At 38.0% G+C, this 14,025-nt stretch overlaps 1 protein-coding gene across 1 annotated transcript; it reads left to right on the forward strand.

The window, feature by feature from the left end:
* Positions 1-1,935: 1,935 nt before the first annotated feature.
* Positions 1,936-2,895, forward strand: LOC138877383 (uncharacterized). The gene has a single exon (XM_070156991.1). The coding sequence runs from the start codon at positions 1,936-1,938 to the stop codon at positions 2,893-2,895; it is 960 nt and encodes a 319-aa protein (XP_070013092.1).
* Positions 2,896-14,025: the final 11,130 nt, after the last annotated feature.

The raw sequence follows: 14,025 nt of genomic DNA on the forward strand, positions 1-14,025 counted from the left end.
TTTCATCCTTTAGTATTGTTTCATATGTTTTATTTAATGAAGTTAACTGTTTTTGTAATTTATGAAGTTCTATAGTCTTGTCTATACTATTACTAGTTTGTTATGTATGGATTTTTGATACACTTAGTTTGGTTTTAAGTTGTTCTTCTATTTTTTCTAGAAGCTCATTTGTAAAATCAAATTTATCTTTTAATTGCGGGAACTTTTCTTTTGAAAATTCAGGGATTTTGATAGTAGGATGTGTTTCTATGGTAGGTGCTACTGTTGATTTTGTTGGGATCCCTAATCTGTTAGTGTCCTTTAATTGATTGGCTACAACATGTAAAAGATTGTTTGTGTAGTTATTTTGAACAATTATTTTGTTTAAATCTTTATTTATTGGTTCTTTATCGAGGTGAATGTTTTCTCTTTTGAAGGGGGAAGCTGTTATGACCTCACTTTGAACTGGTATTATTATTTCATCCAAAGGCGGAATAGTGGTTTCTATTGTACCTTTATTTTTAGTATACCATTTGTTAATAATCATTTGTAAGGATTCCTTTTGATTTGGAATCTGCCCCGTTAATTAGAACCATCTAAAGAATTCTATATCACATCTAAGTCTTTTTAGATATTTAATCCATTTATTTCTGAAAGACTTTCTTTGATCTAAAGAATAGGCATTTACATACCATTTTCTTTTAATGTTGTTATCAGGGTGTTCCCACTGAGCATTTAGACTTTTCCAATCTATTTCGAAGTTACTTTCTTCTTTAAGAGTTCCAAGTCTATCTATTGTTTCTACGGATGAACTTTTATGAATAGAAGGACCCTTTTGATAGATTACTTTAGGAACAGTTTATTAAAATCTACTCCTTTTATTTTCCTATCAAGTTCTTCAATTAGTTCTTCATCGCTTCCCACCTTGATAACAGCATTAAAAGAAAATGGTATGTAAATGCATATTCTTTAGATCAAAGAAAGTCTTTCAGAAATAAATGGATTAAAGATCTAAAAAGACTTAGATGTGATATAGAATTCTTTAGATGGTTCGAATTAACGGGGCAGATTCCAAATCAAAAGGAATCTTTACAAATGATTATTAACAAATGGTATACTAAAAATAAAGGTACAATAGAAACCACTATTCCGCCTTTGGATGAAATAATAATACCAGTTCAAAGTGAGGTCATAACAGCTTCCCTCTTCAAAAGAGAAAGCATTCACCTCGATAAAGAACCAATAAATAAAGATTTAAACAAAATAATTGTTCAAAATAACTACAGAAACAATCTTTTACATGTTGTAGCCAATCAATTAAAGGACACTAACAGATTAGGGATCCCAACAAAATCAACAGTAGCACCTACCATAGAAACACATCCTACTATCAAAATCCCTAAATTTTCAAAAGAAAAGTTCCCGCAATTAAAAGATAAATTTGATTTTACAAATGAGCTTCTAGAAAAAATAGAAGAACAACTTAAAACCAAACTAAGTGTATCAAAAATCCATACATAACAAACTAGTAATAGTATAGACAAGACTATAGGACTTCATAAATTACAAAAACAGTTAACTTCATTAAATAAAACATATGAAATAATACTAAAGAATGAAACCATCCCGGACAGAGAAGCTAAATTAATAATAATAGAGAAAGCTTCTAACGAATGCTCAGACTCTATTAATAAGATAAAACCTCTAGTAACATTAAAAACTATCTCTGCTAATACTTCTGAAGTAAGTAGAATAATGGGAAATCCTCGGCATCCTAATAAGAAAAATTATTATGGAAAACCAACATTCCCAGATGTTCAATTTGAAGAAGACGTCTATCTATCCTACTCCAGTCATGACGGAACTGGAATTTATGAATGGAATATTGATGGCCTATCAGAAGGCCAAATCTACTAAAAACTCCACGAAATAGGAATTGCGGTAACAGCCTATAAAATGAAAAATGCGTCAGATAAACACGTTGCAACCTTAGTAATATTAGGTTTTACCGGTACATTAAAAATTTGGTGGGATAATTACCTCTTCGAAGATAACAGGAATCACATTCTTAATGCTACGACCATAAAAACTGTAGTAAAAACTGAAAATAATGCTCAGACAACCGAACAAGTAGCTAAAGAAGATGATACAACAACTTTAATCTACTGTATAGCCAAACATTTTATTGGTGAACCAAAACTATTCCAAGATAGAAGTCTCAAACTTCTTAATAATCTTAGCTGGCCAAAATTAACAGATTTTAGGAGGTATAAAGATATGTTTATAGAAAAGGTGATGATCAGAGAAAACTGTAATAGACCTTTCTGGAAAGAAAGATTCATTAGTGGATTACCCAGGTTATTTGCCGAAAAGGTAAGAAATAAAATTAAAGATAGATTTAATGGTTCAATTCCATATGATAATCTAACGTATGGAGATTTAATAAGCTTCATTAATGTTACAGGTTTAGACCTATGTACAGACCTTAAACTAAAAAGTCTTATTAAAAAGGACAGGCTACAATCCAAAGCTGAACTTGGTAGTTTCTACCAAGACTTCGGTTACAAAACAATTGCAGCTCCTTCAAAAAGAGCATCAAAGAAAAACAAACATAAATTTTCTGATAAACCTAGAAGACGCCATAGGCGTAAAGAAAAGAAAGAAGGCGAAACTTCTAAAAAGAAAAGGTTTAAAAGAAAGAAAAATTATGGTGATAAATGTTGGTCATGTGGAAAAACAGGGCATAGAGCCAGTGACTGTAAGGTCACGAAAAAGAAAAGGAATAAAGTTAATTCTTTAGAAATTGACGAAAATACTAAAGAAAAACTTTACGCTATTCTAGAAGATAATGATAACAGTTCAGTCTATGAACATATGAAGGGACCTAGATACCAAGTTGAAGGATCCAAAGTATAGATAAAATATACGGAAATTAAAGTAAATAAAGATATAATTAAGAAACTTACTTTTATTTAGAACATGAGGAACTGAAATACACGGAAATTTTACAGAAAGGGAAGGAAAAACATATATGAAAAGAGAAGGGTGATTTTCGGTCTGCCCTGAATATTACAATTTAAGAGTCTTATATAGACTTCTAAATTAATCCTGATCGTTCATAACGAGCGGTCAGATCTTCTTGTCTTTTGCTTTTTAGAAGGGTCGCCCCTTACCCTTTTGAAAGGGCAACTGTCTCTTCTTTTTGCTGAAGAGTCAAAGGTCGTTGTCTTCTTTTTTGAAGAGGTAGAGGTCATTATCTTCTTTTCTGAAGAGTTAGTGCCTTTGTCTTTTCTTTGAAGAGGTAATTGATCATCTGCTAGACTGGGCATATGCTTGGGCTATTCCGTCTAGATCTTCCATATCTCCGTTTTTTCCGCTTTCTGCAGAGGATGAACTTGAAACTGCTTCTAACATGGCCTGTATTTGTGTCGGATCTGCTGACTCAATATTGGCTATCATACCAAGCAGTTTTTTCTTTAACTCTTTCGGAGAGGTGTTTGATTCTGTCTTAATTGGTCTGGATTTCTTGGTTTCTTTGATTTCAGGAATCCAACCTTTGATTTTAGGTGTTTTAACTAAATATTTGATTTTATCAATTAGTTCTATATCAAATGACCAATTAATAATAAAAGATATTCTTTTTGCAAAGTAATATTTGCATAATTTTATGTGGTCCGGAAGAGAGGAGATTTCGTTTTCAATTTGGAATCTCTTATAGTAAGTATGGAAGCTTCGAGGCATGGTTTGCTCTGTTCCTCCGAATAATTTCCACCAATTGTAAAACCATCTGGGTAGGATTTGTCTTTGGGCTTGTTCACTATACTTAACGAACCATGTATGGGTTTTTGGTCGTAAGTATAAGAAGTTAAACCATGCATCTACGTAGTCCTTAAAGTTATAGGTTTGGGGCCTATACTGGACTGATAACACTATGGGAGTGTGTAGATGATCCATACTCCATTCAAATGGGCTTAAAACTTTGTTAATAGTAAATTTTGAAATCCTAATGCTAGTAGGATCTCTTTTATTGTAAAGTGTATGTTCAAAGGTAACAGATCCGGAGTCCGTCAGTATTAATTCGTAGTACCTTCTTGTTTTTAGAGGGTCACTGGTATCGACGTAATTCCTGTCTGTGTATCAAGGTCAGATTAAATCTGCCAGTTCAAAGTTTTCATAGCCTTTGTCTAGGGCTAAAATCTTTATTGGTTCTTTTGTAAGGAGCTCAAAAGTTTCCTTTTCCGAAGAAGCTGGTCTTTTATCTTTAACTTTTGACGGAGTGTGCGGATTTACCGCTTGAGCGAAGGTTTTTGGAACCTTCATTGCATAGTCTACACTTGTTAGTGCTTTTCCTGTCTGGCTGGTAGAGGCTTTTGAGGAAGCCTATTGAAATGGGCCAGCTCCTGTTGGGATAGACCCAAGAACCGTCATGGCTGAGGATTTTTCAGTAGTGGGTACTCTCGGAGGGGTAACCATTATTTCTAGTAGTGATCCCACGGGTGGTCTCACTGGTGGTAGTAATTGTGGGAATTCTGCTAGAGCAGAATACCTATTTTCCCTTTTCGGAGAGGCCCTGAAAGGACCCTTTTGTGGTCTCATTTTTTCCCTGTAAGAATTCTCTGGTTAGAAAATCAGGCAAAGAGTTTTGTTCCCCTTTTATAAATTCAATTTCAAAATCAAAACTAGACAATAAAGCTTGCCATCTAGCAAAAATTTGTTTTGAAATAAGGTTTTTAACATCCTTTTGTAAAATCTCTTTAGCTGACTTACAATCAACTCTTAATAAAAATTCTTTGTTTATTAAATCATCTTGAAACTTTTTAATACATAGTACTATAGACAAAATCTCTTTTTTGACTGTACTATAATTCTTTTGAGCCGGATTCCAGATACCAGAAGTGAAACAAACTAACTGTTCGGGAGACTCTGAAGAAATTCGTTGTTTTAGAATACCACTGTACCCTTCATCAGAAGCGTCGGTTTCGACTATCATAAATGCTTCAGGATTTGGAATCCCTAGACACGGGAGTTTTTGAACAATGGACTTGACTTTCTTTACTGTGTCGGTTTGCTCTAGACTCCAAGGGACCGGATTCTTCCTAAGACGTTGATAGAGGGGTTCACAGATTTTCCTGATATTAGGAATAAAGTCTGCTACATAGTTGAGGCTTCCTAATAATCTTTGAAGTTGTGTTTTGTCTATGATTTCATCGGGAAACTTAGATGAGAACTCAATGGCTCTACAAATTGGTTTATAAGTACCTTGATATAAGTCGTGTCCTAAGAATCTAATGGTTGTTTGGAATAACTTAATCTTCTTAGCACTGACTACTAAACCATTGTGTTTTATTATTTTAAAAAAATATTAAGGTGTTTAAAGTGAGAATCTATATCCTCTGAGAATATTAATACGTCGTCAATGTAAACTATTGACATGTTACTATAAGGGTTAAATATATTATTCATTACATTTTGAAATTCAGATGGGGCATTTTTTAACCCAAAAGGCATTACGTTTCATTCATATTATCCAAAGGGGACATTAAAGGCAGTTTTATATTTATCTTCTTCAGCAATTTGAATTTGCCAAAAACCTGATTTCACATCGAATTTGCTATAAATATTAGCCTTATAAGTTCTTTTTAATAAATCTATTTTATTAGGTATTGGGTACCTAATCCATTGTAATACCTTATTTAAAGGTTTATAGTTAATTACTAACCTAGGGGCTCCTCTTTCCTTTTCTGTGTTGTTGTTAACGTAGAAAGCTGCACAGCTCCAAGGGGATTTGGAAGGCCTAATTATCTTCTTCTGGAGAAGATCACTTATTTCCTTTTTACAGACTTCCATTAAGTCATGATTCATTTGAATAGGCCTTGCCTTAGTAGGTATATTTTGTTCATTAAATTCCTTTATATAAGGTAGGTAGACTAGGTGCCGTTTTCGTTCCCAAAAGGCTGTAGGTAAATCGGAAAAAACTTCTAGTTCGAGTTTTTGCTGAAATAGTTTAATCTTATCTTCTACTTCCGGGGTTTTTAAAGTTTGTTCAATTTTGTGAACTTTTATATCATTTTTTAAGTAATTAACCTGTTGAGATAATCGGTTTATTTTAAAAGTTGTTTGTGATTTAATGTAATCACTTTCTTCTTTAGAGATTGGATTTAAGTAAGGAAATCGTATTTCTTTTCCTAATACATTAGTGCAGAGGGCACTTAAGTCATCGTAATGTGGCTTTATTTGAGTCAGGAAAGGAATTCCCAAAATTATTTCTTCATTTATATCTCTTGTTATTATGAAATCATTAATAAAGCATATTCTATCATTACAGATATGTGCTTTAGATAATTTATAATTTATATTCAATAGTTCTCCTGTGGCGGAGTATAATTTTTGCGTACTCTTTTCTAAATATTTAAGAGGTATTATTCCTTCCATTATGCAGTTCTTATCTGTACCTGAATCTAATAATGCTAATTTATTAAAGGTCATATTTTGAACCTTTAAAGTTATGGGTAGATGATAGCTTTTAGCCTTTACTTTAGTAAGTTTAACTAAGGCTGCTGAATCGTCTTTTGATTCTTCTACAATTGAATCGTTTAATTTTGAAGTGTTGTCAGAATTATTACCATCTTCTTCTTCTTCGTTGAAGAATTCTTGATTAATCGTTTTCCCTTTATTCACTTGGGATAATATTTTCTCAGTAATATTTTCCATTTCGATTTTATTAAGTCTGAGCTTAATATCTTTTAATTCTTCTTTTACTGATTTAAGTTCAATCTGAAGATGTTGGACGGTAGTGGGTTCTTCTGTTTTAACAGAAAATCTATCCATTACTTTCTTCATATCAAAAGGTTCTATCTGTGGTCGATTTCCCTTTTGTTTAACCATAATGTTTTTTAATTCAATTAGATATTTTTTCGTTAAGTCATTGTTATCAATATGTTCGATGATGTCGAATAAGACTTCCTTGGAATCTTCCGATATTACTCTAAGTGAGTTTTGACTACACACGCAAATTGCTCCAGTACAGTTACAATTGTCTTCTATTGAGCTGTTACTGTCTGAATCATAGTCTACACTTGTTAGTGCTTTTCCTGTCTGGCTGGTAGAGGCTTTTGAGGAAGCCTGTTGAAATGGGCCAGCTCCTGTTGGGATAGACCCAAGAACCGTCATGGCTGAGGATTTTTCAGTAGTGGGTACTCTTCGTCCCTAGAATGATTCGATGGGATGAAATATTATCCAAAGATGAATGGCGTTTTGAATCCATAACTCAAACTAAATATGAACAAGAAAGTTCACACATCGAACAAGTAATTCAACACCCAACAGGTGCAGTAGACTTAAAATTTTTAAGATCTAACTCAATAAGCGATGCTTCTTCCAGTAAAAGAATGTCCTTCAGTGGACCTTCTTCTTCTAAACCCCCGGAGGAAAAGTATAAAAGCAATATAAGCGATAAAAGCGATGAAGAACTAATCGAAGAACTTGATAGGAAAATAAAAGGAGTAGATTTTAATAAAACTGTTCCTAAAGTAATCTATCAAAAGGGTCCTTCTATTCATAAAAGTTCATCCGCAGAAACAATAGATAGACTTGGAACTCTTAAAGAAGAAAGTAACTTCGAAATAGATTGGAAAAGTCTAAATGCTCAGTGGGAACACCCTGATAACAACATTAAAAGAAAATGGTATGTAAATGCCTATTCTTTAGATCAAAGAAAGTCTTTCAGAAATAAATGGATTAAAGATCTAAAAAGACTTAGATGTGATATAGAATTCTTTAGATGGTTCTAATTAACGGGGCAGATTCCAAATCAAAAGGAATCTTTACAAATGATTATTAACAAATGGTATACTAAAAATAAAGGTACAATAGAAACCACTATTCCGCCTTTGGATAAAATAATAATACCAGTTCAAAGTGAGGTCATAACATCTTCCCCCTTCAAAAGAGAAAGCATTCACCTCGATAAAGAACCAATAAATAAAGATTTAAACAAAATAATTGTTCAAAATAACTACACAAACAATCTTTTACATGTTGTAGCCAATCAATTAAACCACTGGACCCGAAAACTGCAATACGCCTAAGGGCATGCCATAAGTGTCGCTATCGACAGCCGAGTAAAACTCCGAGCCACGCACCCGTAAGGTTACTTCGACCCAGAGCACAAAGGGCCATCATCATCCGCCCATGCAGGCAGGAAAGAGCTTGAGGGTCAATTGAAGCTCGAGTCACAATGCGACTCGAAGACTGGACCCAAAACAGTTTGAACGGAAAATGCCCAAGGGAAAGAGATAAAAACAATTATTACCTGCTCGCACGGGCACAAAAAATTCGAGGACAAGAAGGCTCGAGCCGGAGCCCGACTCAGAGACTAAGCCTAAACAGTCGGGCTAAGCACAGAGGCCCCAGCACCTGGTCACGCCAAGGATCGCACTTAAGAGCCCCCGGGTCTGTCCGATCCGTTCTAGACCTATGAGGACCTTGCCAAACACCAAAACCAGCCTGCCCGATCGAAAGCAACAACAGAAAAAAGGAACAAAAGAAATAAAGCTTCAAGTTTCTGCTTATATATTACATGCGCGAAGAAAAAAAACGCATTCTCCATCTATAGGCATGCCCTACGTATATCAGAGACAAAGTGACAAAATGGAAAAGTTTAAAGTGACAAAATGGCAAAGTTTACACTCTGCGCTAAAGGGCTACAGCTTGTCAAATTCACCCTCCGCAACGTCAGCAAGAAATAATCGAGCGTCACGCTCGTTCGCCCTTGCTCGAGCCAATTCCTCCGAGAGGACGAAGCCCCTTGCACTGACCTTCTCGAGTACCACTCTTCGGGATCTACAACAAATATATTCCTCGATCCTCTTCCCCCAGTCGAGGGCTCGCTTTAGCTCAGCTTGGGCATCAGCAGCATCCTTCATACGAATCGCCATCTCATGATCAGCCTTGGTTTGGATTAGTGCCGCTTTCACCCGGGCATCAATTATCTCAGCTCTGACCTTCGAGAGATTAGATTTGAGTTTCCTAATCATATCCGCTTGAACTTTGGCGTTGTCACGAGTCAAGCGGATTTGGACCTCGAGGGTAGGAACCTTGGCCGAGGCACTCATCTCCTCCAAAGTTCGAGCCTGCACTTGAGCCTTTAGCTCCCCACAAGCAACCCTGACACGGTTGACGTCGCCTTTGAGGTACTCCAAGTCCTCCACCTTTCTCTGCAACTGATACGGCAAAAGGGTTTAGCCTTAAGGTTAGAAAGTAGCGAAGCACGTACTACAGGAAGTTACCTGCTCCACCAAATAGCTCTCATAGTTTGAGCTCTAGTATGCCTCATATCGCCAATGTTGCAGCTCAACTTCCTTCTCTTCGCTAAGGAGCCTAAGGGATTCGCCCTCATCCAGAATTTTCTGAAGCTTGGCCCCATGACAGAGCAGCTCAGACCTAAGCCTATCACAAGCCTGCACAAGGAAGGTTCAATAGAGGGAGGAGGACATGAGGCACAGGGAAACTATACATAAACTCACCACAAAGTGAAGCCGACGAACTTTCTCGAACTCGGAACACACTCCTATTGATCTTCATACTACGGCCCCAGAAGAACCGACCTCGGGCACGGCGTATTCGCTCAAGGGAACCGCCGGCCGGGAATTAGGCACTCCGGGAGCAGTGGACCCGGGTGTTGCCCCTTCCTCGGAAATGTGAGCCCGACCGGCACCACTAAAGGCTCCGTCACACTGCGGGTGCCTCATCCCAAGGAACCGCCCAATATCTGCAAACGGCGAATCCAACACAAATGGATGGGGAAAATATTACCTTGGGTATACGAAGGCAAGGCAAAGGTAGCATACACACATACCTTGGTACTGCGCTCCCCATCCGGTACGAAGTACAGCTCACCACCTGCGCTCATCGCAGGACGAATGGGTCACTAGCTTCCGGACCCAGCCGGGCAGATTATGGACTTCGCCCGGCATCCACGAAGTTGCTGCAACAAGGGAGACAACATTATTACTTAGTTGATTTTCGCTATAGGCGAAATTTGAAAAAGCACCAAACGCCTCACTCACGTGCATAATTCAATCCTTCAGGAAATGGCAAAAACTCCACAAGGATAATGTCGGTCGTCCGAACCCAGATAAACCAACTGGCCCACTCTCGATCCTCGCTTTCCTCTTCATCAATTACAAAGGGTGTGGATGAACGACACCTAAGTGTTAGCAGGCCTCAATGATGAAAGGGCTGATAAAGCCTGACAAGGTGATCAAGCGTGAATTCAAGCCCGGCCTTCTCCGCGAAGAACCTCATCATCAACGCCATTCTCCAAAACGACGAATGAATCTATCCTATGGTAACCCGATACTTCAAGCAAAAATCAAGCACAACCCTATCAGGGGGGCAAATGCGAAAGGGTATACCTATACGCTCAAGAATCCATCGGTGGAGTCCACAAAGCCCTCATCTGGGGAAAGCACCTGTAGTGTTATCCCCTTGCTCCACCCGCATTATCTCCTCGCCATCTCCAGGTGTTCCTCTCTTATCAAGGACGCCGTCTCCAGAGCGAACTCCCTCAGTTCCTAAGAACCAAGAGCAGCACCCCTGTCCTATACCGGATCGGCCCCGAAGTGGTTTCCATGACTATGGTGAAACTAACAGGTCAAAGCAAGGGCGTGCACCAACACTTTTTGCGCCTAAATAAATGAAATACCCCATGCCAAAACAGAAACGCGGCTATCTAAAAATAGTGAAGTCTTGTGAAAAAGCCGAAGTCGCCCCACATATATGCGAGAAGCAGCGACGACTCGCCTACTCGAGGAAAGCCCTAAGAAGCCAACAGCCTCGATATAGATTGTCAGGTCAATACTGTGAGCACATGATTTTTGCTTCACGAAAACTACTCCAAAAGAAATCGGAAAAGAAATAAAACAGGTTACCTTCGGGTACAATTTTGAGGGTTTGTGTAACATTTTTTGATAATTGTTTTGTCCGTAAATGCTCGCCTTGCTATAGTTAAAAAATACAAAAAAATACATGTTGCATGCATTTAGGGAAAATGGTACATTTACGAATTAATTAACCATAATTTGGTTTTGAAAGCGAAAATCACAAAATATGCATTGTTATTCTATTTGTTGTCATGGTAACTTTATTAGATGTTTTAATTCATGTGATAATTGTTGTTAGGTATTAATTAATATTTGTGTGTTTAATTTTGGTTTTTAGGAATTTTTGTCTAATTATAAAGAAGGAAAATACCGGATTTGGGCTAAAATTTAAATGAAAAATCAGGCACAAACCAATTACCACAACCTAGTCCAAACCCAGGCTTCCCAGGCATGCCCCCAAACGACGTCGTATTAGCATCCCCATCCTGAGCCATTGATTGATTCAAATGAATGGTCCAGATCAGGCCATTCCCTTACCCAAACGATGCCGCATAGGGCATTTGATCTGAGCCCTCCATCCAGTCCAATCCAACGGTCCAAGATCCCTTTCAGCAACCCGGTTCCAAACCCGATCTGGTAACCAATTCAAACTGACCCCCCCAACCAATGCCAAACGGTGTCGTTCCCCATTAAGTGAAAGATCCTTACCATCGATCTCACTTCATCCAGCGGTCGGGATCTAACCGCCCACTACGTATATAAGCTTAAACCTTTACCCCACACCCCTATCCGAACACCCCCCCCCCTTCTATCGTCCCAAACACAAACCCAAACCCCCGTTCCAAACCTTAGCCGCCCCCATACACTCTCACCGTGAGCCCGGCGGCAACGATACCGGTGGCCACCAAAGTAACACCCTTGATGCACCCAACCACCCTGAACACGGATCTGCAAACCGTTGGGTTCGAATCAGTCCCCATCGTCTTGAATCTTCATTTGAAGGTTCGAGCAAAACCCCGATCTACACCAACCCACCCCGGATTCATACCAACCATTACCCTGCCCTCACTCGTGACCAATCCAAGCTTGGTTTGGTCCGAATCTACCCACAAATCCTCAAGCCCCAAATCGAACTGTTCGAACCCTAAAACACAAGAACTTTTGGAATCCGGCTAGTTTAAACGGAGGGTTGGGGTCTAATAGACCTTAATCGAAGTGTTCTCGATTAAAAACACCTCGATTAAAGTTTGTTCGACTTCAAATGAGCAAATCCAGTTCAGGCTTGGGTCATTTGTTGTTGAGCTTCCAGTGAGTTTTCCTTGTTCTTTTTCTATTTTTGTTTGAGTGTTGTTTGAATTTGATAACGTGTTTAGTCAGTTTGTTTGTTATTTCTGATATTTTTCTTTCAATTATTCTTCATCTTCGTAAGACCTTTTATTTGGTCGATTGTTATTTCGTTTATGGTTGAATACGTATAGTGATATATATACTTCAATTTGATTAATATCGTCGAATCGACAATTCATATAGTTTCCCTGTGTCATGCAAAGTTGTTGAAGGCAGTTGATGCCCTGTTCATGTGGTTCATTTAATCGACTGTTTGTTCTATGTTATGATTAGTATAGTCGATTAGATAAATGTCGTCGATTAGTTTCATAGGACTGAATGTGCAAATATTCTGATTCGTATAGATTCATATGACTGATCGAATCATTGTTGTTTAGTTGATTGTTTGACATTATCTGTGAATGGATTGTAGCTGCAATGTAATAGCTAGAACTCAGTTTAAGGCAGCTTGAATTTGAACTTTCAGAAGTTCAAAATGTCCTACTGCTGCAGTTGGGTAATACAGTAATAATCAGGGGCTAACAGGGGTAGTTTAGGGGTGGGAAAAGATTAGAAATGGTTAGTTTAAGTTGGGCTGACATAGGGTACTGAAATAGCATTAAACTAATACAATAGTGGGGAATAAAACTTGATAGCATTGGGGTAATTGAAGACTGTCAACTGCCCATACCATTGGGGCACAAAACACATGTTAATGGGAAATAAAGGGGTATGGGCAGAGTTGAGGGCTGGGAAAAACGAGGCAGCCTGGGGGTTTGCTTGTATTTTGCCTATATATAGGCTCATTTAAGGTAGAGTAAAGGGTTAGAGATGAGAGGTTAAGAGGTTAGGAAATCAGAAATTAAGGCTGAACACTAAGACTTCAGAATTTGAAAAGCTTTCAGCTGCTGTTTTTCTGAACCTTCACAAGTCAGAAATAGGCTGAAAGTTGAGATAATTTTCCAAAGTTAAAAGAGTAGTTTGAGAGAGAAATAGAGTGTTTAAAGTTGAAACTCCACATCAAGGAGTTGGAGGCTGTTTCTTCTTTCTGGGGTGTTTGTTTGGTTACACATCAGAGTTTAAGGGGAGAAAAATCAGAAATTAGAGGCTGGACAATTTTAAGTGTTGAGAGTTAAAAGAGTGCTGGTTTTCTAAACATAACAAGCAGAAGTCACTGTGTTTCTGCACCTGTTTTCTTTCTCTGCTTTGGTCTGGTTTGGTTGGGCACACTGCTGGGTTTCAGTTAGCTTCCCTGGGTTCTTTACTTGCTAAAAACTGTTTCAGTTAAGTGTCTTGGTTCCCTGTTTGGACTAAAAGTCCACTGGTTTGTTGCTGTTGGGTTTTTCTGAAGTTTCTGCTGGGTTTTCACTTAAGTTGCTGTTGAGTTTTGGTCTATTATTGGGTTGTACCTGTTGCTGTTGTTGTTGTGTTGTTACATACTGCTCTACTGATCATTCCCCTTCTTCTTTTGCTTTCCTATACCAGGTACATTGAAGTCGAAATGTGTCTCTAATCACGGGTACATTGATTGTGACACGTGGTTCGAGATGCGTGTCCATGACGTTGCAAATTCCCTTTTTTAAAAATAAGAATGAGATAAACCTCGCCGAATAAAAATACAAAAATTGCGGGGCCCTCAGTAAATATTTGCTTTAAAATTGCTTAGATTCCGGGACGGGCCGTTTAGCAAATTTCACGGCCCTACCCAAAGTAAATGATACGCTAGTCTCTTTAGGCGCGCCTTTAATAATTTAATTCTCTTAAACTCGGGTGCATATTTATGTGACCCAAGTCCAAATTTCAACGGAGTCAAAGTGTGTCGACAACCACGGGTGCA

Source organism: Nicotiana sylvestris, chromosome 9 (assembly GCF_000393655.2).
Source record: "Nicotiana sylvestris chromosome 9, ASM39365v2, whole genome shotgun sequence".
Classification (NCBI taxonomy): Eukaryota; Viridiplantae; Streptophyta; class Magnoliopsida; order Solanales; family Solanaceae; genus Nicotiana; species Nicotiana sylvestris.

Excerpts from the sequence above, each read along its gene's own strand:
- LOC138877383 (XM_070156991.1), top strand. The coding sequence starts at position 1,936 with ATGAAAAATGCGTCAGATAAACACGTTGCAACCTTAGTAATATTAGGT.